Raw genomic sequence first — 22317 nt, 5'->3', positions numbered from 1 at the left:
CAATAACTAGGGAAGATACAATAGGCTGCTGGCTGGGGTGGTGGCTGAAGGCTTTCTTTGTTTAAAGCAAAGTTAGGGGTGAGGGGTGAGTGGTCAATGTAAATGGGTGCAGGGAGGAGGCTAGAACATGTGCCCACATAGGCCTGTAGGCTGCTGGGCAGAGAATATTAATACTGATATATTATGGGCACAGAGGGATGGAGGACAGGCTTCTGTTTATTAAAAATGCCCCCCCCACCAAATCTTTGGAATGGGAAAAAAAGACAGAATTGTTTTTTAAAACCGCGAGGCTATGCTACCCTTCTAACCACCTACTAGTACTAGTTAATGGGGATCCCTCCCACACAGAACCCTTGTTTAAACTTCTTCTAAACTAAACAATGTTTTAAATTCAATTGCAACCAAAAACCAACCTCCAAACGGGGGAGGGGGACCCCAAGAAAACAGAATTCCAGATGGGTGTGTGTGTGTGTGTGTGTGTGTGTGTGTGTGTGTGTGTGTGTAAAAATGGGGTACAGTCACTCAGTCTAGGGCTTGACCCACATTACATGTTGTCCACGTCTGTGGTCTGGTCTCGGAGTCTACTCTCTCTACTTCAATCTTCTTCTTGACTTCTTCTCCACCAGTCTTCAGATTTGTGAGGGCTGGGGGGAAAGCTTGGAAAATCTGGGGGGAAAGTGGGCGGCTGGCCAGGTGGCCAGTGGCCGCAGGGGCTGGGGCTGCTGGTGGCTGCTGGCACAGATCGGCAGTGATTCACAGTCTCAAGGAGATGAAAAAAGAATTATTCTCAGCAACAAAAATAAAAATAAAAAAGCAATGCAGTAGAGCTAATCTGTTCCCAGCCAAAACAGCCAATTGGGAACAAGGAGAAATTGTCAGCAGATCAGACCATGCTCTTGTTCACTGATCAGAATGCAGGAAATTCAAATAGACGTCAAATACAAAATGGAGACTACTATGAGATTGCCACAAAATGGAGGTCCAAAACAACAAATCTTTTGGAGCCGAATTTCAAGTGTTTTCTTTTGTTGACAAAACTTTCAGAAATTGCAATCGGGTGATTTGATTTTTATATCAAACGATTTTTATATAGAACGTTCTGTACCCGAAACGTTTCACACATCCCTACTATAGAGGCCCCAATAGGCCAGGACAACACAGCAATGAGAGAATTTTGTGGGTCTCATTTTGTCTCAAATAATACCTCTTTGAGAGGAAGCATACACAACATTGCACAAATGTCAGTTGTGCAATACAAAGTAAAGATTGAAGTTTGCTGCTGCGGTTTTACTGCCTCGAGGCCTCTCTACCGTCTGCTAAAACTCCTTCCCCTTTGACTGACTCTTGGGCGCTTTCCAGATTAGACCCTACAATGGGGTCACAACAGATCTGCTAAGTGTGCCGTAGTTCCCGTGTTGTGACATCGCAATCCCTACGCTGCCAGCAGGGTGCCGTTCACATTTCCATGCCTTCTTTCATATTTAATAGCTGCAATATAGTGCTAAAACGTTGTAATTGCATCGCAAAAAGGTATTTTTGTTGCATTTTCCCATTGTAGGATTTTTTAAAAAATTCTGGGGATCGTTGAGAATACAATCCTGTAAAGCCGATGCATTTTACCGCAGTTGTAGTGGGTAATCTGGAAAGCGCCTGGCTCAGTTTCTAACTCATTCGTAACCATTTTGGACTTGTGCATCAACTTCCTCAGTCTAATCCTTTTCCTTCCTTCTGGAAGTTTGGCCTCCCCATGTTTCCTCCATCACCCATTCTTTAGTGACTGTCCCTGAGAAATCCCACCCTCCTCCTCCTGCTCTCACTGATGGCCTCCCTCTCAGAAGGAGGGTCCACCTTCTGGGAGGGCGCCCAGCCCTCTCTTCCAATCCTGTCTGGCAACTCATGCTCCTCCCTTGACTACAGTCATGCTTGCCTTATAGATATTTCCCTGATGTGAGCTAAGATTAATGCCCTTGCCACCAGGGCTGCAGACCTGTGTTCCCTCTAATAGGGATTCCCAGATGTTGTTGACTACAACTCCCATAATCCCCAGCCAAAGGCCATAGCAGCTGGGGATGTTGGGAGTTGTAGTCAACAACATCTGGGAATCCCTGTTAGAGTGAACAATGATGTGGACAAAGGGAATGCTGGAGGAGCTATTCCTAATTTCATTTCTTTGAGGTAACAGGGAAAGACACTTTGGGGGGCGAGGAAGGAGTATGTTTTGCAGGGACAGCAACATAGCACTTTTTAAGATGGTGGGGGAAAGAGAAAAATACTGCTTAAAAGTTGGCTAGAAGAAAATGACTTGAGGGACGTGGAAAGGAAGGAACACTTTGGAGGAAGAGTTCAGTAAATTTGGCAGGAAATGACTCAAATGCTTAGGGGGTGGGGCATCTGCTCCCTTGCCCGTCCACCACTGCCTGGGCTGATGACAGAGTCATCCATGGCCACAGCAGCATGCAAGACCCAGGAATGCTGAGCACTTCCCTGCCAATGTTCATCACGTCAGGCAGCAAAAGGGTTTGAAGTGCCCTGATCACAAACACACACAAACTGCTTGTGCCCATTGTAGATCCAAAGCTACACTACCATCAATCAATCAAACAATCAATCAATCTCTTTATTACGGTCCTTGAGCAGATTTCAGCATTATAGTACAAGCTAACATCCAATGCAGTTAGTGCATCCCGTTAGATATCACAGTAGAGGAAGTTTACCCCAATTGGGACATATCCTTACCTAACTGATTGAGGGGGCCTTCACCATTGCTTGACGAATCTTGTATGCAATGGCACAAACCTGAGCAACACAAGAGGTAGCAAATGCAGTCTTATCTGCAAGGAGAGAAGTGACATTAAAAACCCATTTGTCTTTCCTGTAAATTCTCTAAAAGGTGAAAAATCAATTTGCTATGTGGAATGCCAGCTTGGGAGCCAGCGTGGTGTAGTGGTTAGAGTTCTGGACTAGCTGGACTAGGGTGCAGCCATGATACTAGCTGGGTGACTCTGGGCCAGTCACTTCTCTCTCAGCCTAACCTACTTCACAGGCTTGTTATGAGGAGAAACTCAAGTATGTAGTACACCGCTCCGCTCTGGGCGCCTTGGAGGAAGAGCGGGATATAAATGCGAATGCTAATAATAATAATGATGATGATGTAAAATTGACAATGAAGTAAAATATGAGCCAAATTTTCAACCTCATCCCCTGCACAAGAACACTTGCGCAGGGGATAGGGTATCTTTTTATATCTCCCCTCTAAGCAAGCTGATGGGAAAACATTATAATGAGCTATGATGAAGGCTCTCTGATGTGTTGGACATGTCAGATGATAAGAATAACTTGCCGGAGCTAAAATTGAGGCGACCCACCAATTCTTAATACAGTTAGGGAGTGTGCTTCTCTCTTTGTGTGTGTCATCAAAATCTAGAAGACATTGTTCTAGAATTCTATTGGCTTGATCAAAGCCCACAGCAATGTAAGGTTCAGAAGAGAGTCCGACAGTCTGAAGCTTTCCCATTAACTTGGATCACCACTTAGAGTGGGCCTGATCCTCCAGAACTAGGGGGAGCAATCCACTTGGTTGGCATTTTCACTTTAGCCAGTACTTAAGGACTGCCAATCAGACTCTGGTCTCCACCTTATTCACCCCAGCCTCCAGCCTTAAGGCTGAGTTGGTTATGCCTTTTGGCCTTTGAAGAACCGTTCTTAGAAATTTAGTTTGGACAACCTCCGCAGGGGTAAAGAAGTTCAAATACTTCAGGCACTTCCGCAGGGCATACTGGAGCTTCTGGGGGCCACGCGGCCCCTGATCCTCCCAGCCCCCGCCGGCTCTGTCACGGAGCCGGCAGTCATGTGGGTGGCCGATCCGGCAGCCCAGGGCTACCATCCTGCTCGTCTGCAGGAAGAGCTGGCTTAACTCGCTCTCCCTGCAAACCCAGACTAGGCGGGTCTCCTTGATCGTGAGACCTGCCTCTTAATCTGTTCAATCATGTTGCTATTAATTCAACGTCTGTGAGGGGTCTCTTGGCAAAGACCATTACTTTTTTTTTTTTTTTTGGTAATTAATTAGCAAAAAGTCTTCTAAACAGAACTGGGAGCCACACAATATAGACAAAGCAGTACTGCAATCAGTTTTGCAGGCAGTGGCTGTTTCCTCCCATTAGGCAGCTGCGAGTTTGAGCCTTGCAGCAGTTTCCTATTTTTCCAAGTAAAAGTATAAATACACATAAACATAAACCTATTCAGGGATCACTGCCACAAGCACAATACAAGCAAGGATGTCTGAGTCGCTTAGGAAGCATCTAGTCTCTGTGAGAAGCCACTGAGATGTTGGGTCCTGAACAGTGAGAGGAGGATCTCCCCCTCTTTCACCACACTTTGACCACCACCCCAGTGTTGAAGAGGAAAACCGGGTTATGGGGCATTTGCTTGGGGTGAGTATCTGGTGTGTGTATGCCATCAATGCACCTCAGATCAGAACCAGGAGGAATTAGGTGACAGGTAGGAAATCAACAGGCAAAGTCCATCATAATGCTTCCATGGGGAAAGCTGCATCTGTTGCATTTCTACCTGTCACTTAGATGCTAAAGATGCATGCATGCTGGTGCAGGGCGGGGGGGGGCAGGTTTCAATCTAGCGTCATAGTCCCGTGATGGATTGAGAATTAAAACGCCTTTTTATCGAATGGACGTGAAGTTTCCCTCCTCGGAAGCACAAGGGAAGAAGCCCCTCCTGGACTCCCGACTGAGATGCTGCCAGTTCAGAGTTAAGGGGAGAGAGACGTGGATCCTAGAGCGGCCCAAAGGGATCCTGATTGGCACCAGTCTCTTCCTGGCCCGCCCCCTTCCCTGGGAAAGAGGAGGACTCCGGGATCATCTGGGGAGACCCACCGCGGTGTGTTTATTCGGAGGGGTGGAGGGGGAAGGAGGGTGATAAAAAGGCCAAAATCAAGGGGGGAGGTGGAATCACCCCCGCCCCCCGTGGAAAGCAAAGCCCAGAAAGTGAATGGAGTGAAGGGGGGGTGGAAGGGGGAAAGAGAGTCACTCCAGCAGCCCCCCCCCCTTGCAGCTCATGGGGAGGTGGCCTGTGTGGTGCTGCTGATGATCCCTCTGCAGTTCCTCCCAAGCCAAGAGAAACTTTTTTTCCTTCTTTCTGCAAAAGAAGGAGATTTTGAAGGGACTGAAGGCAGTTGTCAACCTCCTTGCCAGAAATAGCTTTGCTGTGCCCTCATGCGAAGGAGAGATGGTGGTCCCTGGAGGAGGAGGAGGAGGAGGAAAGGGGGGAAGCAGATCTGCCTGGAGCATTAGGAGGAAAGAGGGGTGAGGGGGGAAATAAGGCTGTTCTGGGCAAGGGAGGCAGGGGACACAAAGCCAGCCTTTTTGGGGATGTGGCACTGCATTCGTTTGTGACTTGCAAATGAAGGAATCTCCTTTCGTTCTCCAGGTGCCTTTCGGATGTTTGGCTCCTTTCCTATAAGGAAAGCCTCTGTCAAGAGCTCGAATAATCCCTTTTCCTTAGTGAAATGCCTCCATGACTTGGGGGTGTCCTACTTCAAGCACAGAACCACGTTTTTGCTTTGCAGTACTCAGTGGCCCCACCGGTTACAGCAGTTCCTGTCTGTTGGTGAAACAACTTTGGGCTTCTTGGAGCCTCCCTTTGGAGCACAGAATTTGAGATGGAAATGCAAGACTCAGGTGGCCCAGAGACCATCAAGGCTGGGAGCAGTCAGGAATTCTGGAAAAGTAGTCTGCTGGAAATCCTGCACAAGGACACGCTCCCTTCAGATGTACAGTGCCAGCGCTTCAGGCAGTTCCACTACCAGGATGTTGAGGGGCCTCGACAGGTGTGCAGCCAACTCCACCACCTTTGCCATCAGTGGCTCAAACCAGAGCAGCACACAAAACACCAGATCCTAGACCTTGTGATCCTAGAGCAGTTTCTGACCATCCTGCCCCCAGAGATGGAGAGCTGGGTGAGAGAATGTGGAGTAGAGACCAGTTCTCAGGCGGTGGCCCTGGCAGAAGGTTTCCTCCTGAACCAGGAAGAGGCCAAGAAGCAGGAAGAGCAGCAGGTGAGAGAGCTGCTGGAAGAGCAAATGAAGGTCTTCTCATATGTTTATTTATTTTAAAAATTGGTATCCCAGCTTTCTATGAAAGCTCAAAGTGTCAGTAATATCAGAAAGTAGTAAAGCTAATTAATGGTTAAGTCTTGATTACTGAAAGAGAGTAATATAAGCAAGGAGAATTTTCCTTAATTTAGCCATATTTCTCTCAGCACCCTTGCAGGTGGAAGTCTCCTAACCCTCCTCCTCCTCCCACTCACCCACCCCTGCCATTGCCTTTTCTAACCCTGCCTCCCCACTCCCTGCCTGGAATTTCTGTTGATTTCAGGTGCAGGGGCGGCTCACAAAAGTGTCTGCAGCTGATTCTGAGGCAGAGAAGGCTCTATCAGATGCCAGACCGAGGCTGCTTCATGAGGGGAACTCCCAGGAGGATCATGCAGATGCCGCCTCACTAGGTAAGGAACCATGGATCACACCTCTGCTGGATCTCCATTCCTCTCCTCGTGGCAGGAGCGGGGAGGGGAGGGGAGGGGAGAGGAGACACATGCACCTTTATCAAAGTGTCAGGGCACATGTGTGCCTGTCGCTGTTTCCAATTGTCTCCAGCTGCAGTCAGAGTGGGAGAGCCAGTTTCCTCACTCTGGCTGGGTGAAGTATAAAGTAGAATCCTCCCTGCCTCCCTCCCTTGTTGTGCATTATTGTAAGGTGCAGGATAACCCTCTTTGCAGTATGGAAAGAGTGCCTATATTTGGATGAGATGTCATTGGCATGAGTAGGTGACACTTCAGAACAAGGAATGGTATGTAGCATATGCTTTGCCCCTTAAACCTATAACCCAGTGGGAAGTTAGCGCGGGAGTATCTTCCTCATGTGTTAAGATTTTTTAAAAGCATGTCTTAAAAAATAAAATTACCTTCCCTACCAAAAAAGAAAACATTAAAGCATTTTTACCACTGTCTAACTTTCCAGTTCCTTTAATTTGGGTAACTGTTTAGTCAACTTTCAAAAATATATATTCTGTCATCTTCTTTTTTTAAAGCAGAATTCCCCTTTATTTCAGATTTGCCTAGATTGTGTATTCTTTCAATGACGCTATACCAGCATCCAATACTTAATTTTTAAAAATCTTCTTAAAACAATCAATTCTTATTATATAAGCTTCCCAAAGTTCTGTATGGCAGAGAGCTGGTGTTTTTCTACTCTACAACCTACTTGTTCTGTGATGCTCAGGACAGGACCCACCCATCCCACAATAGTTTCTTCATTTTATTTTTAAAAATTATATGCAATCTAGCAATCTAGTGTCTCTAGAACAGGTTACAAAATGTTTTACTGTTTTTATTATACTTAAATGTGAAGCAAAATGAAGTAAAATACAGTTTTGTAAATAGATATAATTGTAAAATACACTTCTTCAAGTTTGCTTCCATATTTATGGTGTGAGTGTTGCATCTATAATGGCACTGGAATATAATAATGCACATGTGTGCAAAATGATGAAAACAATTAGAGGGGGAACACTGGGCCAGAGTGTGTGCACTGTGCAGAGGTGCTCTTCTTAGGACCGCCGGGCCTCTGAACACTCCCCTCCCCATGATGATCATTCATGTCCAGGGCTGATTAATAGGAACATAGGAAGCTGCCATATACTGAGTCAGACCATTGGTCTATCTAGCTCAGTATTGTCTTCACAGACTGGCAGCGGCTTCTCCAAGGTTGCAGATGGGAATCTCTCTTAGCCCTATCTTGGAGAAGCCAGAGAGGGAACTTGAAACCTTCTGCTCTTCCCAGAGTGGCTCCATCCCCTAAGGGGAATATCTTATAGTGCTCACATAGCAAGTCTCCCTTACATATGCAACTAGGGCGGACCCTGCTTAGATAAGGGGACAAGTCATGCTTGCTAGCACAAGACCAGTTCTCCTCTCCTTCTGAAGTGTGCAAGATCTGTGGGTGAAGGGCCAAGCTACACCTGGCGTAAAAGGGCTGGACAGCTTGTAGCTCTGAGGCTTGGCTGTTACCAAGAAATAACGAGTGGGGCCGTCATTCGGGTCAGGACCTCTTCTCTGCGTTGTGTAAAGATTTATAGCTGCTCTGCCGTTGCTGGGGGCCGCCCCAATTTTTTATCACCAGGGCCCCAACCAGCTCTTGGTGGCCCTGCTCACCCTTCTAGTCTCCCTTTGATTTGCCAGCAGGGCAGACTCAGCTTAGCTAAGGGGACAAGTCATGCTTGCCATCACAAGACCAGCTCTCTCCCTCAAGACCAGCTCTCTCCCAGTTTGTCTCTAGTCTATCCCGCACCAAGCTTGAGATCTCTTTAGAGTCCACAGTTGATGTGCAGGGCAGTGCTCAGAGGCACTCTTATCCCTGGACTTTGGGGCCAAGGCCCAGGGCCTCCACATCCCCAGGGGCCCCCAAATAATAGTTGGTCTGTCCTGGGTGGTATGGTTTGTCCCCTCCACCACCTATGTGTTAAAATGATGCTTAACTTGCAGCGGGGCTGGGGGGAGGGACACACCTCCAAAGGCCTTTAGGCCCAAGCCCCAAAATTACCTAGGTGCCCCTCTGGCAGTGGTCAGTCAGCCTGAACACTGAGCAGGGTTTTTAAGAGTAGTTGCCCTGCAGGCTTGATGGGAAGGTCAGCACGTGGGGAAGGAGACTGGGAAGTGACTTTTGCTCCTCTCCTCACAAAAGTGCTGTTTACTGCCAGAAATGAGTCCATGGGGCTGCACAGTACAGACAAAGATGTCCCTGAGATGAGCGCTCTTGCAGGGAAGAGACAGAAGCAGTCATCACATTCTGGTCTCATTCCCCGTGTGCTGCTCTGCCCATTAAGCCTGCCGGTCAGTTATGCTGAAGACTCCCTGCTTTGACCCAACTCTGATCCCATGGATGTGTCACTGCCTGTCATGTCATCCAGCAAGTTAAAAAAATGTACACGTCCAAGTCAGCACCTCTAGTTCTTCCCAGGAGTCATTGGAAGTGGGGTGATCCTTTTCTTCCCTCTTGAAGATATTGGGATGAGCGATCTGGGCTGTCATCCGTCAGGAACTCAGGAGCAATTTCATGCAGTGAGCAAGGAGCTGAATGAGAGGAACTCAAATGTCCCAACTGTAACCTTTTAAGGCTCTACAATAAATCATCCTCTGATTGCTTTTGTCTCTCTTAGTTCATGGAACACCACTGGAAGTGCTGACAAGGTTATGGCTCCCATGTATTGATGGAGAAAGAGATTGTACACAAGCAGATCAGGTAGAAGATGGCCTTGGTGCCTAGAATAATGTTGCTTCTCTGGAATCTGCCCACTAGGAAAGCTGTGAGGGCTTGAATCCTACCAGAGGACCCTTAGCTGCTTCATCGAGATCCCAGAGATTTGCTTAAAGGCGTGGGGGTTGTGGGTTGGAGAGGACTGTTTTCTTAGCTGTGAGTCAGACATGTTCTTGTTGCAGGGTGCCGTGTCCTTTGAGGAGGTGGCTGTGCATTTCACGGAGGAGGAGTGGGCTCTGCTGGATGCAGACCAAAGAGCCCTGCACAGAGCAGTCATGGAGGAGAATAGGCAGAATATGGCCTCTCTGGGTAAGGCTCCCTCTTTTCCCAGAAATTGCTGCTGCTTCTTTCTTGTCCCAGCATTCCTTGTTGGTGTGTTCTTATGAAACAGTGTTAGGCTTGGATATCAGGAGCTTCTTCCTGGTTTAGAACAGCCCTGCTGGATCAGGCCCAAGGCCCACCTAGTCCAGCATCCTGTTTCACACAGTGGCCCACCAGATGCTGCTGGAAGCCCACAGGCAGGAGTTAAGGGCATGCCCTCCCTCCTGCTGTTACTCCCCTGCAACTGGTACTCAGAGGCATCCTTCCTTTGAGGCTGGAGGTGGCCTATAGCCCACCGACTAGTTGCCAATGATAGACCTCTCCTCCATGAAGTTATCCAAACTCCTCTTAAAGCCATCCAGGTTGTTGGCTGTCACCACATCCTGTGGCAGATAGTTCCACAAATTTATAATGTGCGGTGTGAAAAAGTACTGCTGTTTGTTGGTCCTAGATTTCCTGGCAATCAATTTCATGGGATGACACCTGACTGTAGTGTTATGTGAGAGGGAGAAGAATTTCTCTTTGTCCACTTTCTTCACACCATGCATGATTTTATAGACCTCTATCATGTCTCCCCGCAGTTGTCTTTTTTCTCAACTAAATAGCCCCAAGTGTTGTAGCCTTGCCTCATAAGAAAGGTGCTCTAGGCCACTGATCATCTTGGTTGTCCTCTTCTGTACCTTTTCCAGTTCAACAATGTCCTTTTTAAGATGTGGTGACCAGAATTGTATGCAGTACTCCAGGTGTGGCCGCACCATAGTTTTGTATAAGGGCATTATAATATTAGCAGTTTTATTTTCAATCCCCTTCCTAATGGTCCCTAGCATGGAATTGGCCTTTTCACAGCTGCCGCACATTGAGTCGACACTTTCAATGAGCTGTCCACCACGACCCCAAGATCCCTCTCCTGGTCGGTAACCAACAGCTCAGATCCCATCAGCGTATACTTGGAATTGGGGGTTTTCGTCCCAATGTGCATCACTTTACACTTGCCAACACTGAAGTGCATTTGCCAATTTTTGTCACCCACTACCCCTGTTTGGAGAGATCCTTTTGGAGCTCCTCACAGTCTGTTTTGGATTTCACTACCCAGAAGAGTTTGGTATCATCTGCAAATTTGGCCACATCGCTGCATACTCCTGTTTCTAGATCATTTATGAATAAATTAAAAAGCACCGGTCCCAGTACAGATCCCTGGAGGACCCCACTTCTTACTTCCCTCTATTGTGAAAACTCTCCATTTATACCTATCCTCTGTTTCCTGTCTTTCAACCAGTTAGCAATCCACACATGTACTTGTCCCCTTATCCCATGATTGCTAAGTTTCCTCGGGAGTCTTTGATGAGGAACTTTGTCAAAAGCTTTTTGGAAGTCCAGGTAGACTATGTCAACGGGATCACCTTAATCCACACACTTGTTGACACTCTCAAAGAACTCCAAAAGGTTGATGAGGCAAGATTTACCTTTGCGGAAGCCATGCTGGCTCACTCCCAGCAGGGCTTGTTCTTCTAGGTGCTTTACAATTTTATCCTTGAGGATGCTTTCCATCAATTTGCCTGGAACGGACGTTAGGCTAACCGGCCTGTAATTTCCTGGATCACCCCTGGATCCCTTTTTGAATATCAGTATTACATTTGCTACTTTCCAGTCCTCCAGTACAGACCCTGATTGCAGGGATAAGTTATATATTTTCGTAAGGCGGTCAGCAGCTACATATTTGATTTCTTTGAGGGCGCTTGGATGGATGCCATCCGGCCCTGGCAATTTGCTAGTCTTCAGTTTTTCCAGACAGTTTAGTACATCTTCTCTCATTACTACTATCTGATTCAGCTCTCTAGCCTCCATCCCTAAAAAGCCTGGTTCAGGAACAGGTAAATGCTCAGTATCCTCTGCCGTGAAGACAGATGCAAATAACTCATTTAGCTTCTCTGCAACCTCCATATCCTCCTTAATAATCCCTTTCACTCCCTCATTGTCTAATGGTCCGACCACATTCCTGGCAGGTTTCCTGCTTCTGATGTACTTAAAGAAGTTTTTGTTATTCCCCTTGATACTTTTAGCTAAATGTTCCTCAAACTCTCTTTTCGCCTCCCTTATTGTCACCTTGCATTTCTTTTGCAAGAGTTTGTGTTCCTTTCTGTTCTCTTCATTTGGACAGGCCTTCCAATTTCAGAAGGAAGTCTTCTTCCCTTTTATGGCTTCCTTGACAGTACCTGTTAGCCATGCTGGCATCCTCCTGGACTTAGTGGTACCTTTCATCCTATTGGGGATACCATCTAACTGGGCTTCTAGTATTGTGGTTTTGAGTAAACTCCATGCATTCTGGAGCAAAGTGACTCTCCTGATTTTCCCTTTCAGCTTTCTTTTTACCATATTCCTCATTTTGGAGAAGTTTCCTCTTCTGAAATTCAAAGTGTCTGTGTTAGACTTCCTTGGTGATTCTCTCCCCTCATGTATGCTGAATTTGATGGCACTATGGTCACTGTTCCCTAAAAGATCAATGACACTGACATCACACATCAGGTCCTGGGTGCCACTCAGAATTTAAGTCCAAGGTCACCTTCTCTCTGGTTGGTTCCAAGACCAACAGTTCAAGGGCACAGTCATTCAGTGTATCTAGAAATTTGACCTCTCTGTCCTCACCTGACTGTGAATTTCCCCAGTCTATGTGTGGGTAATTGAAATCACCCATTATTACAGCCCTGCCTCTCCTTGTCGCCTCCCTGATTTCCTCCTGCAACTCCCAGTCACTGTCAGCATTTCAATCTGGAGGGTGATAGCATGTCCCCAGTACCACATTTCCGTTCAGGCCTTGTATTGTCACCCACAGTGTTTCTGTGGAGGACTCGGGTCCACCTAGGTTTTCTGTCTTGTTAGATTCTATTCCTTCTTTAACATGCAGTGCTACTCCACTTCCAAGGTGCCCCTCCTTGTCCTTTCTATAGAGTTTATATCCAGGGATAACAGTGTCCCACCGGTTCTCACTGTTTCACCATGTTTCTGTTATGCCCACTATGTCTATTTCTGCGTTAGCAACCAAGCACTCCAGCTCACCCATCTTGGTTCGGAGGCTTCTGGCATTGACATATAAGCACCTGTATGCTGAATCTCTCACATGATGTATGCTATCTTTCTTTTGACTCCGACCAGCTGGCACAGGCTCCTGTCTGCTCTTTATGCAGTCCTGCTCTGTCCCCTTCTGTTTTATCTGAATCCTTTGCACCCTCCCACTTTAAAGGATGGCATTTAAAGTGGTATCATGGTATGCTCTCATGGTATCTAAGAGAGCGTCTTCTTCACTATGAGCCCCACCGCCCACTGAGGTCATCTGAGGAGGTCCGTCTCCAGTTACCGCCAACTCGTTCGGTGGCTACACAGAGACGGGCCTTCTCGGTTGCTGCCCCAAGATTGTGGAATGCGCTCCCTGCTGAGACACAATCCTCCCCATCTCTGACAATTTTCAAAAAACACCTGAAAACCCATCTTTTCGCCCAAGCTTTCTCAGCGTATATATAAATAAATAAATAAATAAATAATAAATAAATAAATAGCTGGTTTATTTTTAAATTGTTAAATTGTTTTTAAGTGTTTTGTATAGGTTTTAAACTGGTTTTATGTTATTGTTAGCTGCCCAGAGACGAAATTTGGAGCGGTATGTATAAATAAATAAATAAATAGAAATTTGCTGAACCAGATACTGCCCAGCTCCCGTCAGCTATTCCCCAGGCGTCATTTTAAAAACTGCTTTTCAACCTTTTTTATTTTAAGCGCCAACAGTCTGGTTCCATCTTGGTTCAAGTGCAGCCCGTCCCTTTTGTACAGGCCTTGCTTGCCCCAAAATGTATCCCAGTGCCTAACAAATCTAAACCCCTCCTCCCGGCACCAACGTCTCATCCACACATTGAAACCCCTCAGCTCTGCCTGTCTCACTGTACTTGCACGTGGAACAGGTAGCATTTCTGAGAATGCTACCTTGGGGGTCCTGGACTTTAATATGCTACCTATCAGCCTAAATTTTGCTTCCAGGACCTCCCGACAACATTTCCCCACATCATTGGTGCCAACATGCACCACGACAGCTGTCTCCTCCCCAGCACTGCCTAAGAGCCTATCTAGACGCTGCGTGATGTCCGCAACCTTCGCACCAGGCAGGCAAGTCACTGTGCAGTCAACACTCGGGTCACAAACCCATCTCTCTATACCTCTAATGATCGAATCACCCACTACAAGGAGGCCACCCCCTCCGGATGTGTATCCCCTGCGCAAGAGGATATGGGCTCATCATCCACGGAAGGGGTCCCTTCTAAAGGAGCATTTCTCTCTTCCTCAGACCGATGTCCTCCTTGCTACAGAACCTCATTCTTCCTGACAGCAGAGGAGCTATCAGCCCTGGAGAGGGATGCCCTAACCCTGAAGGTTTCGTCCGCATGCCTCTCTGTCTCTCGGAGCTTCTCCAGATCCGCCACCTTGGTCTCAAGGGAATGTACTTGTTCCCTGAGAGACAGGGGCTCCTTGCTCCTTGCAGGGTTTTTGAGGACTCTTGGATGGATGCTATTCAGCCCTGGTTATTTGCTAGTTTTCAGTTTTTCCAGACAATTTTCCCCCAGACAATTTCAGTTTTTCCAGAAGAAAGTGTTCTTCCTTGTGTTTCATCCTTGCTGAATTCTTCTCCAAGACTGGTTTTCCCAATTGAATTACAAGCCCAGCTGGGAAAACAGCAGCTTCATTCTGGCATTGGACTCATGCTTTCTGGTTTATGCCATACAGCATAATTGACTGGTTTAGGGGAGGGGACTCTCTGCCAGCTTATACCCATGTTTGGGACGAGTGCTTTGCAGCTGATGGGATGGAGACAAGCAAGATGGACAGGCTACAGCCAAACCATGCTCTAAAGAGAGACATTGACATGGAGAATGGGAATGGTTGTGTCTGTTAGCTGTGATGAGCTCCTTTGGGTATCTCTTGGACATCTTTCTGACAAGCTAATACATAAACTCCGGATGAGCTATTATGGGGAAAATGGGTAATTTAGTAGGTGGGCTCCAAATCCTGAAGAAAAAGGTCAACCGTAAATGAGGAATGATTCACCATACAAAGCAGTGAAAGTTGAGTTGGGTGCTGCATTGAGCTAAATCTTGTCCACACTTATTGGTAGCATCACTCCGGGGTCCCTTGCAGAGGACTTCTAAACCCAGCTACAAAAATCCTAAACTGGATGTGTTGAGGATTAAGTCTTGGACCTTCTGAATACAAATGCTGCATATTCTTCCTCTGTGCTAATGCCTGTCTGTCCTGTTGACTTAACAGCCACCTAATGGCACAGCGGGGAAATGACTTGATTAGCAAGCTAGAGATTGCCAGTTTGAATCCCCACTGGTATGTTTCCCAGACTATGGGAAAGACCTCTATTGGGCAGCAGCTATATAGGAAGATGCTGAAAGGCATCATCCCTACCTGGGTGGGAGATGGCAATGGTCTACCCCTCCTGTATTCTACCAAAGACAACTACAAGGCTCTGTGGTTGCCAGGGGTTGACCCCGACTTGAGGGCACTTACCTTTACCTGTTGACTCATCTTTTGTAACCTGGCCTTCTTCCAAAGGGTTCTGAGTAGCAAAGGTGGGCTTATTCCATAATTAATTCTTTATACTGGGAAGCAACCTTGCTCAATACAGTTGGCCGAAACATACAAACTCTGCAAGGCAAACCATTCAACTTCATGGATGGGTGGGAACTGGAAGCCAAACTTGAGTTTCCATAGTTCAGGTTTCTACACCACACTAGTCTTCCAGTGTCCCGTCCCCCCCCGTTTATTCTGTGTGTAACCCTTGTGTTATAATACATTTCAAATATTTTGAAGTGGCTTCAGTCTGGTTTGAAAGGTTTTGGGGGGTTGCTTGCAAAACCCTTCCCCGTGTGCTTTGTAAGCTCATGCACTACTGTTGAGTTGATTTCAGAATAATAGATTGTTGTCTAGAGCTGGGTTGTGTGGACTCTGGCTGTACGGTGCCTGTAAGTCCAAGCCAGACTAGTTTGTTGAAACTGCCTCTAAGCCTGGTCAGGAGTTTTCGATCAGTCTTCAACTTGTGGCAGCCTACCTCGAAGGAGCTGTGTGCTCCAAGATCAGGATCAGAGCGATCCCTCAACTGAGAGTCGATCCCAGGAAAGCATAGAGTAACCCCTGTCTCGTCACATACTGGGAAACAATCTGGCTCAATACAGTTGGCAGAGACATAGGAACTGTACAAGCCAGCCCATTCAACTTCATGGCAAGGTTGGAAACGAAACCCAAGTTTCCAGAGTTCCCCTTTCTACACCACATCATTCTTCATTTAATGTCAATCACTGATGATGGGTTTAATGATTTACTTCCTAGCTTTGAAGCCCGTTTTGTCATTTGCAGTAGCAATTAGTTGTCTTTATTGCTTGATTTGCCCCTCTTTTCTCCCTGCAATCTATACAAGGCTTCTTTCTATCTCTCTTCTAGCAGGTGATGGGTGGAAAAGCAAATCTGAAGGAGAATTATGCGGATCACCAGTAGAAAGAGCAAGATGTAAAAAGGAAGGACAACAGAGAAAAGCAACAGAAGGAAACAAGGAAAAGAAGAATGAATCTAGTCCTGTTCATGTTGGTGACTGCCAAGAAACACCAATCCCAGAAGAAATAGAGAAGGGAAAGCAGAGGAAACCCCACCCATGTGAGAAAACCATTGGTTATAAATCGTGGCTTAAATGTCATAGGAGAATGAAGAGAGGGGAGAAGCCCTGTAAGTGCTTGGAGTGTAGAAAGAGCTTCAGTCAGAACTCAGAACTTATTAGACATCAAAGAATGCACACTGGGGATAAACTGTTTAAATGTTTGGAGTGTGGAAAGAGCTTCAATCGGGACTCAGCTCTAAGAAGACATCAAATAATTCACACCGGAGAGAAACCATTTAGATGCTTGGAGTGTGGAAAGAGCTTCAATTGGAGCTCAAATCTTAAGAAACACCAAGGAATTCACACAGGAAAGAAACCATTTAGATGCTTGGAGTGTGGAAAGAGCTTCAACCAGAGCTTTCATCTTAGAGAACATCAAATAATTCACACAGGAGAGAAACCATTTAAATGCTTGGAGTGTGGAAAGAGCTTCACTCGGAGCTCAAATCTTAGAGAACACCAAGGAAATCACACAGGAGAGAGACCATTTCAATGTCTGGAGTGCGGAAAGAGCTTTAGTTTTAGCTCAAATCTTAGAGAACATCGCAGAATTCACAGAGTTATCATACAAATGCCTGAAGTGTGGAAAGAGCTTCAGTCAGAGCTCCAATCTCTCAAAACATGAAAGAATTCACACGGGAAAGGATATACATATTCATAATGTAGAAAGAGCTTCCATCTCGATTCTCCTTCCAGAAGATGAGGTAGAGGAGAGTGGTTCAGAGATTGTCCTGCCTCCACTCTCCTCTCCCCCACGTTTGAAAGAACCAGAGAGAGGACAGAGGAGCTGCTGTGGTTGCCGTGGTGGGCAGCACCTGTCCAGAGCACACTCCTGTGGAGTGGAGGAAAGGCAGGCTGGAGTGGGCCAGGGCAGGCATGAGGCGAGAGAGAGGAGGTGGGCACACTGAAGGTGTATCCCATGGCAGTGCCCACTCATCTGGTCCCTGCCCCTCCCTAGCTGGTTACGTCACACTCAAAAGGTCTGCTCCTTAACTGAAGTATGTTGGTGCCATACGGTGAACACTCTCCTTGCAGCTATGAACACTCTCCTTGCTGCTCAAGATAGATTCTGTGAACGAGAAGCCAACTGGATCCCCCTGGATGGGAAATCCAAGGACTGGATCTCCCTGGTGTGCTGCACAGAGGCAGCTGCTGCCAGCGTATCCATCCCTGCATAGTTCCTCACATTTCCAACGCCAAGCGGGCCTCTTCTGTTGGAACCAGAGTCCACAGGGCCAGCTGAGCAGGCATGTGGGGATGTTGGGCAGGCACACGGGGAGACTACACCTCTCATATCCCCACACCATTTCCCAGCGAGCCCCATGCGCCCCTGTGGTGAGGAACAGCCAGGGAATGACCCATACTGGGAACAGCTCCTCTACCTAGCATCAGGAGGGTGCTGGAAATTCATGGGAATCTATGGTCCGAGACACACCATGGGAGAGGCGCAGAATGTCCACCACAAGGCATTGGATAGTCGGAACTATCAATGGGAGGAGTCTGTGGTGGTTTTTTTAAAATAAGAGATTTCCAAGAGACGATTTGCTAAGCAAATTTTGTTAATGCAATAGAAGGTATCTCTTTTTATTGTTTATTTCTGTATTTTTACGAAATGCCTCAATTAGTTTTGACATTAATTTTTGCTTATCTTCGCCACTGTATTCTGCAATTGATAGCATGTATTGATAATGTGTTTTCCCTTTTTCATAATAAATGTTTTAAACAGGCCCCATCCAGAAGACAGGTGCTGTTGCTGCTGCCATGAATGCCTCTCTCAAGGCTCCCCCACTCCCACTCTCTACTAGAGCCCGGGTTCCTAGCATTGGGTCCCCCCAGATGTGGTGGGATGGAGACTCCCGCCATCCCCAGCCACAGAGCTGCAAGAGTTGAGCCCCTTACAACAGGGGGAGGGGGAGGTTTTGTATCCCGTGGCACCCATCGGGCTCAAGGGAGCAGAAAACATCTGTGGTTTCTTTCTAGACCCTGAAACTGGAGGTGTCAGGAAGGGTTGAAGCTCAAGATATTTCCTTGCCTGCCTGTCCTGCAAGGGCTTTGCTTCTGAGCTGCCTGCAGCCTTGTAGCAGTTCATTCCATAGCACAAAAAACTCTAGTTTCCCCCCCTACCATACTCTTTCCATATTCCATCTATCTGGCTTTGGGATAGGCTTTTATGAAATATGGTATATAAGTAGAATGAGCATGAATGGTCGCCTTTGCTAAGCAGGGCTGCCCTGGTTTGCATTTGGATGAGAGTCTTCATGTGAGCACTTAAATATATTTCCCTTAGGGGATGGGACCACCTTCGGTGGTGAAACATCTGCATGCTTGCATAGAGAAGGTAACTAAGAAAACGGGGATCACGAACCAATATAGAACTAACCCCCCAAAAAGATGATCATGTAATCCTCTAAAGCACAAATCACAATAGAAACTGAACTAATAAAAATGAAGGTAGAACCAATATGAAAAGATTTGTATTGTACATCTCCTAATATTACAAATACAAATGGAGAATCCTACTGAAAACCCTTCTATATATCTTATACAGCTAATGAGTAATATATATGGACTCAGAAATTATGTTACAATATATTAGCACTAAACTGCAGTGACTGAACAGTTTCCGACACGAATTCTTATTCCATTCCTCCCAAATAATACTAATACATAATAGGCATAAAGAACATAATACACCCAAAATTGATGCTGGTCTCTAGAACAAGAAAAAGTAAGGGAAGGTTCAATATAACTACAATCCATTGAGGAAATAAATTGTCTCACTGTATCATAGTCTCGGACAGTCAATTGCTATAATGAAGCTAGAATTTAATCCAAAACAGCCGAAGTATATGGATGCAGAGGTTTAGCAATGTTTGTTCTTGAAGTATATGTCAGGGTCCATGAAGAATATATTCAAAACATCAGTGTGATATCAATAAGATGGGGTCAGCAGTCTACATCACAAAGTCACAGCATTCAATACATAAATCTGAGTGAAGAAATTCACTTAACTTTCCATGCTGGATAAGGTGCTTGCAAAAAGCAGGGGTAGAAGTTGAACAGGAACAGTAACGATACGACTTTCTACAGACCGTTCCCTTCAACAATTCAAAATAGATCTATAATATATTTAAAAATCTCCCATTATACATTAGAAAATCGTTCTAGTTGTTAGCACATCTTTTCCATCAAGTGCTGGACCTAAATCTTAGCAACTTCCAAAATATAAAAATATATAAAAAATGTAACTAATCTTCAAAATTGCAATAATACAAACTTACGGATGATGAATCAATGCTACTCGTTGGAAATCTTTCATACTCTCAGAAGGTGAGCCAGATAATGATCTTTATTGGCAGCATTCTTATGCAACCCTATTAACTCCCTAATTAGGGCCATGAAACAGTTGGGTTTCATCATGATGTAAAAACAGCATACTCAGTGCTATGTTGATTGCCTAGAATGCTGACAATTAAAACCTGACACCACAATCTCTTCTCTAAAATCACAACTAAGAAACATAACACTTGTATATACAAGGTCCTAAGCTATCAAACGAAGTATGACCTAGAATATTAAGTTTATTGGGACTTTACTTACAAGCACAAATATAACGTAGAGTATTAAGTTTCTTAAGACTCCTAAAACTTTTATAGTTACATACACATAAATAGTAGCTCAACGGAACTAAATACTAAAAATGAACAACTACATGGAAGGAAGAGGGAACAAAAAGAACTGACCAATGAGACTGGACAGCTGCATTTAAAGAAAACAAGACCAGTCTATCATAGTATTCAACCCTTGTGGTTCCAAGGTGGAGCATGAATGAGATGCCTCTTTCTGTAACAATGTTCTCTGAATATCTCTGCAACTATACCTGTAAATTGATATAGTAAATTTATATAGGCTGTAAATTTATATAGTGCAAAGAATCTCATCCTCCACTTTATGTTGTTTCTCTTTAAAATGAATGACCATGGGTGCTTGTTCTATTTGATGAAGAATCCTAGATCTATGCTCCAAGATATGCATTTTGACAGATCTCTCTGTCATTCCTATATACCATTTTTGGCATGGGCAGATCACTACATAGACCACTGACCTGGTTCTATAATTAGCAAAAAAAAAATTATTTCCATAAATTCACCAGTGTGAGGATTGAGAATGTTGGAAATATTCAGTGCCAAAGGGCAAACTGCGCAATTACCACAAGAATGAAAACCCATAATGTCAGGTGTATCAGATGGTTCTGTTCGTATATCTGATTTAACAAGTCTATTCCTGATGCTTTTAGTCTTTCTAAATGATATCATAGGTGGACGAGTGCATCCAGGAATAACTGCTACAATATGCCAATGTTTTTTGATAATAATGGAAAATGACAGAGTATATTCCAATGACCCAAATAGGTCATTGGACTTACAACGTTGGTGATCTTGTATAGGTTCCTGCCTGTCAGCCAAGTCTGCTCTGACTCTAGCAGATCTAATAACATTACTCAGGTAGCCTCTACAAACCAAATGGTGTTCCAGTTTACATGCTTCTTGCTGATAATGAGATAATTGCGTACAATTCCTCTTTATACCTGGCTTTATACTGTGGCTTGGGCCCAAGCCATTGGCTGAGATCCTAACTAATCAATTCAATATTACTACTCGGGAGCTGTTCTGAAGGACTGCTAAAGTAAACTACAGTAGAACCTCCACTATTAAACTGAGTCAGGATATGTCAGCTGTTGTCAACATCTGACCCCATATTCTTAAAGAACTGAGAAAACGTTCTTTAACCCTATTTTCATAAACATGTTTTATTGATAGTCTGTATTTCTAGCAGTTTGCCAAGCCATAAAAACAACAATGCTGGCATGTTTAAAGAATACATGGTCCCCAGACCCCAGCCCAAAAAGACACAGACACAAAGATTATTTTAGGTAAAGGGCCACAACTTTTATTTTAACCAATTGCAAGGCATAGCGGACTGACAACAAAGGGTGATTAATCACCCTCAAGTAACAGTGCGGGCCTGCCAAGGCCGGGTTACGACTCCATCCTTCCCTGCACCTTTAAGGGCGACACACCTTGGCTCAGGAACGAGGCAGGTACAACCTGCCCCTTACCTTCAAGGCCAACCCCCTTTCCCAAGGGGGCCTGAATACTTCTAGGCCTTCACCCACCTCGGACCGCGCAGCCCAAGGGTTGGTGAATTCCTGAAGCTGGTGTCATGGTGAATCAATCTCCCTGGGCCGCACAAACCACAAGAGGGAGATTGACCAATACACCTGTTAAATATCCAAAGGTGCTCACCAATGTTCTATTCCTCAAATTAACCCCCAGCCTGCACTGTTCCTGCCATACAGGGAAGTTAGCCTAGCTTGACCTCCCTGCCCCATACTCCTCCAGAATTTCAACAAGCCTACTCCGAATATTTTGAATATTAAGGTCACACCCAGCCTCGGAGAGGTATACCCCATCTGGGCAATAAAGTTGTGGGAACCGGGCAGAGAGCCCAGGCTGGGGCAACACCGCGCCCCAGCCAGCCACCACTATCTTACCAATGGCGGCAGAGGCCTTACGCCTAGCCATTTCGGTACCCCTGATACTCTGCACACACCCCCGCCATGCCCAGCGTTGTATCCAATTAACCCATACGATGTGGACTTTAGGGAGCCAACCCTTTAAAACCGACAAATCGAAGGAGGCTTGTTGAACTAGAGAAATGCCAGTCCGCTTGCCCAAATCGTTCTCGCCCAAATGAATAATGATAACGTCGAGCCTAGAAAACCTGGCTAAATGATCCCAAACGGCTGGGAGCAACTGGCTCCACAGCATACCTCGCATACCCTTCCAGTAAACTGCTGCACGTTTCCCCAAACCAAGCTGGGTGCCCCACTGGGAGGTGCTGGCCCTCTTGAATGCCCAGAAGACCAACGAATGGCCGCAAACAAGGACGCGAACAGGAGCCGCTGCTCCGCCAG

The 22317-nt window shown here is 45.8% G+C and overlaps 1 protein-coding gene across 5 annotated transcripts; it reads left to right on the top strand.

The window, feature by feature from the left end:
* The first annotated feature begins 4697 nt into the window (after positions 1-4697).
* On the top strand, positions 4698-18081 carry LOC128347516 (zinc finger protein 501-like). Of its 5 annotated transcripts, none has more exons than XM_053302410.1 (6): positions 4698-4890; positions 5440-6067; positions 6387-6513; positions 9225-9307; positions 9505-9631; positions 16133-18081. In XM_053302410.1, the coding sequence occupies exons 2-6, from the start codon at positions 5672-5674 to the stop codon at positions 16963-16965; spliced, it is 1566 nt and encodes a 521-aa protein (XP_053158385.1). In that variant the 5' UTR covers positions 4698-4890; positions 5440-5671; the 3' UTR covers positions 16966-18081. The 5 variants fall into 5 exon arrangements, with proteins under 5 accessions (XP_053158385.1, XP_053158387.1, XP_053158386.1 ...); XM_053302408.1 differs by having other exon boundaries at positions 4704-4890; positions 16130-18081; XM_053302409.1 differs by lacking the exon at positions 4698-4890 and adding an exon at positions 4941-5315 and having other exon boundaries at positions 16130-18081.
* The last annotated feature ends 4236 nt before the right edge of the window (positions 18082-22317 follow it).

This window comes from Hemicordylus capensis, chromosome 2 (assembly GCF_027244095.1).
Source record: "Hemicordylus capensis ecotype Gifberg chromosome 2, rHemCap1.1.pri, whole genome shotgun sequence".
NCBI classification, from domain to species: Eukaryota; Metazoa; Chordata; class Lepidosauria; order Squamata; family Cordylidae; genus Hemicordylus; species Hemicordylus capensis.
Note: the sequence above shows the minus strand (reverse complement) of the source record. Positions and strands in the feature narration are given on the sequence as shown.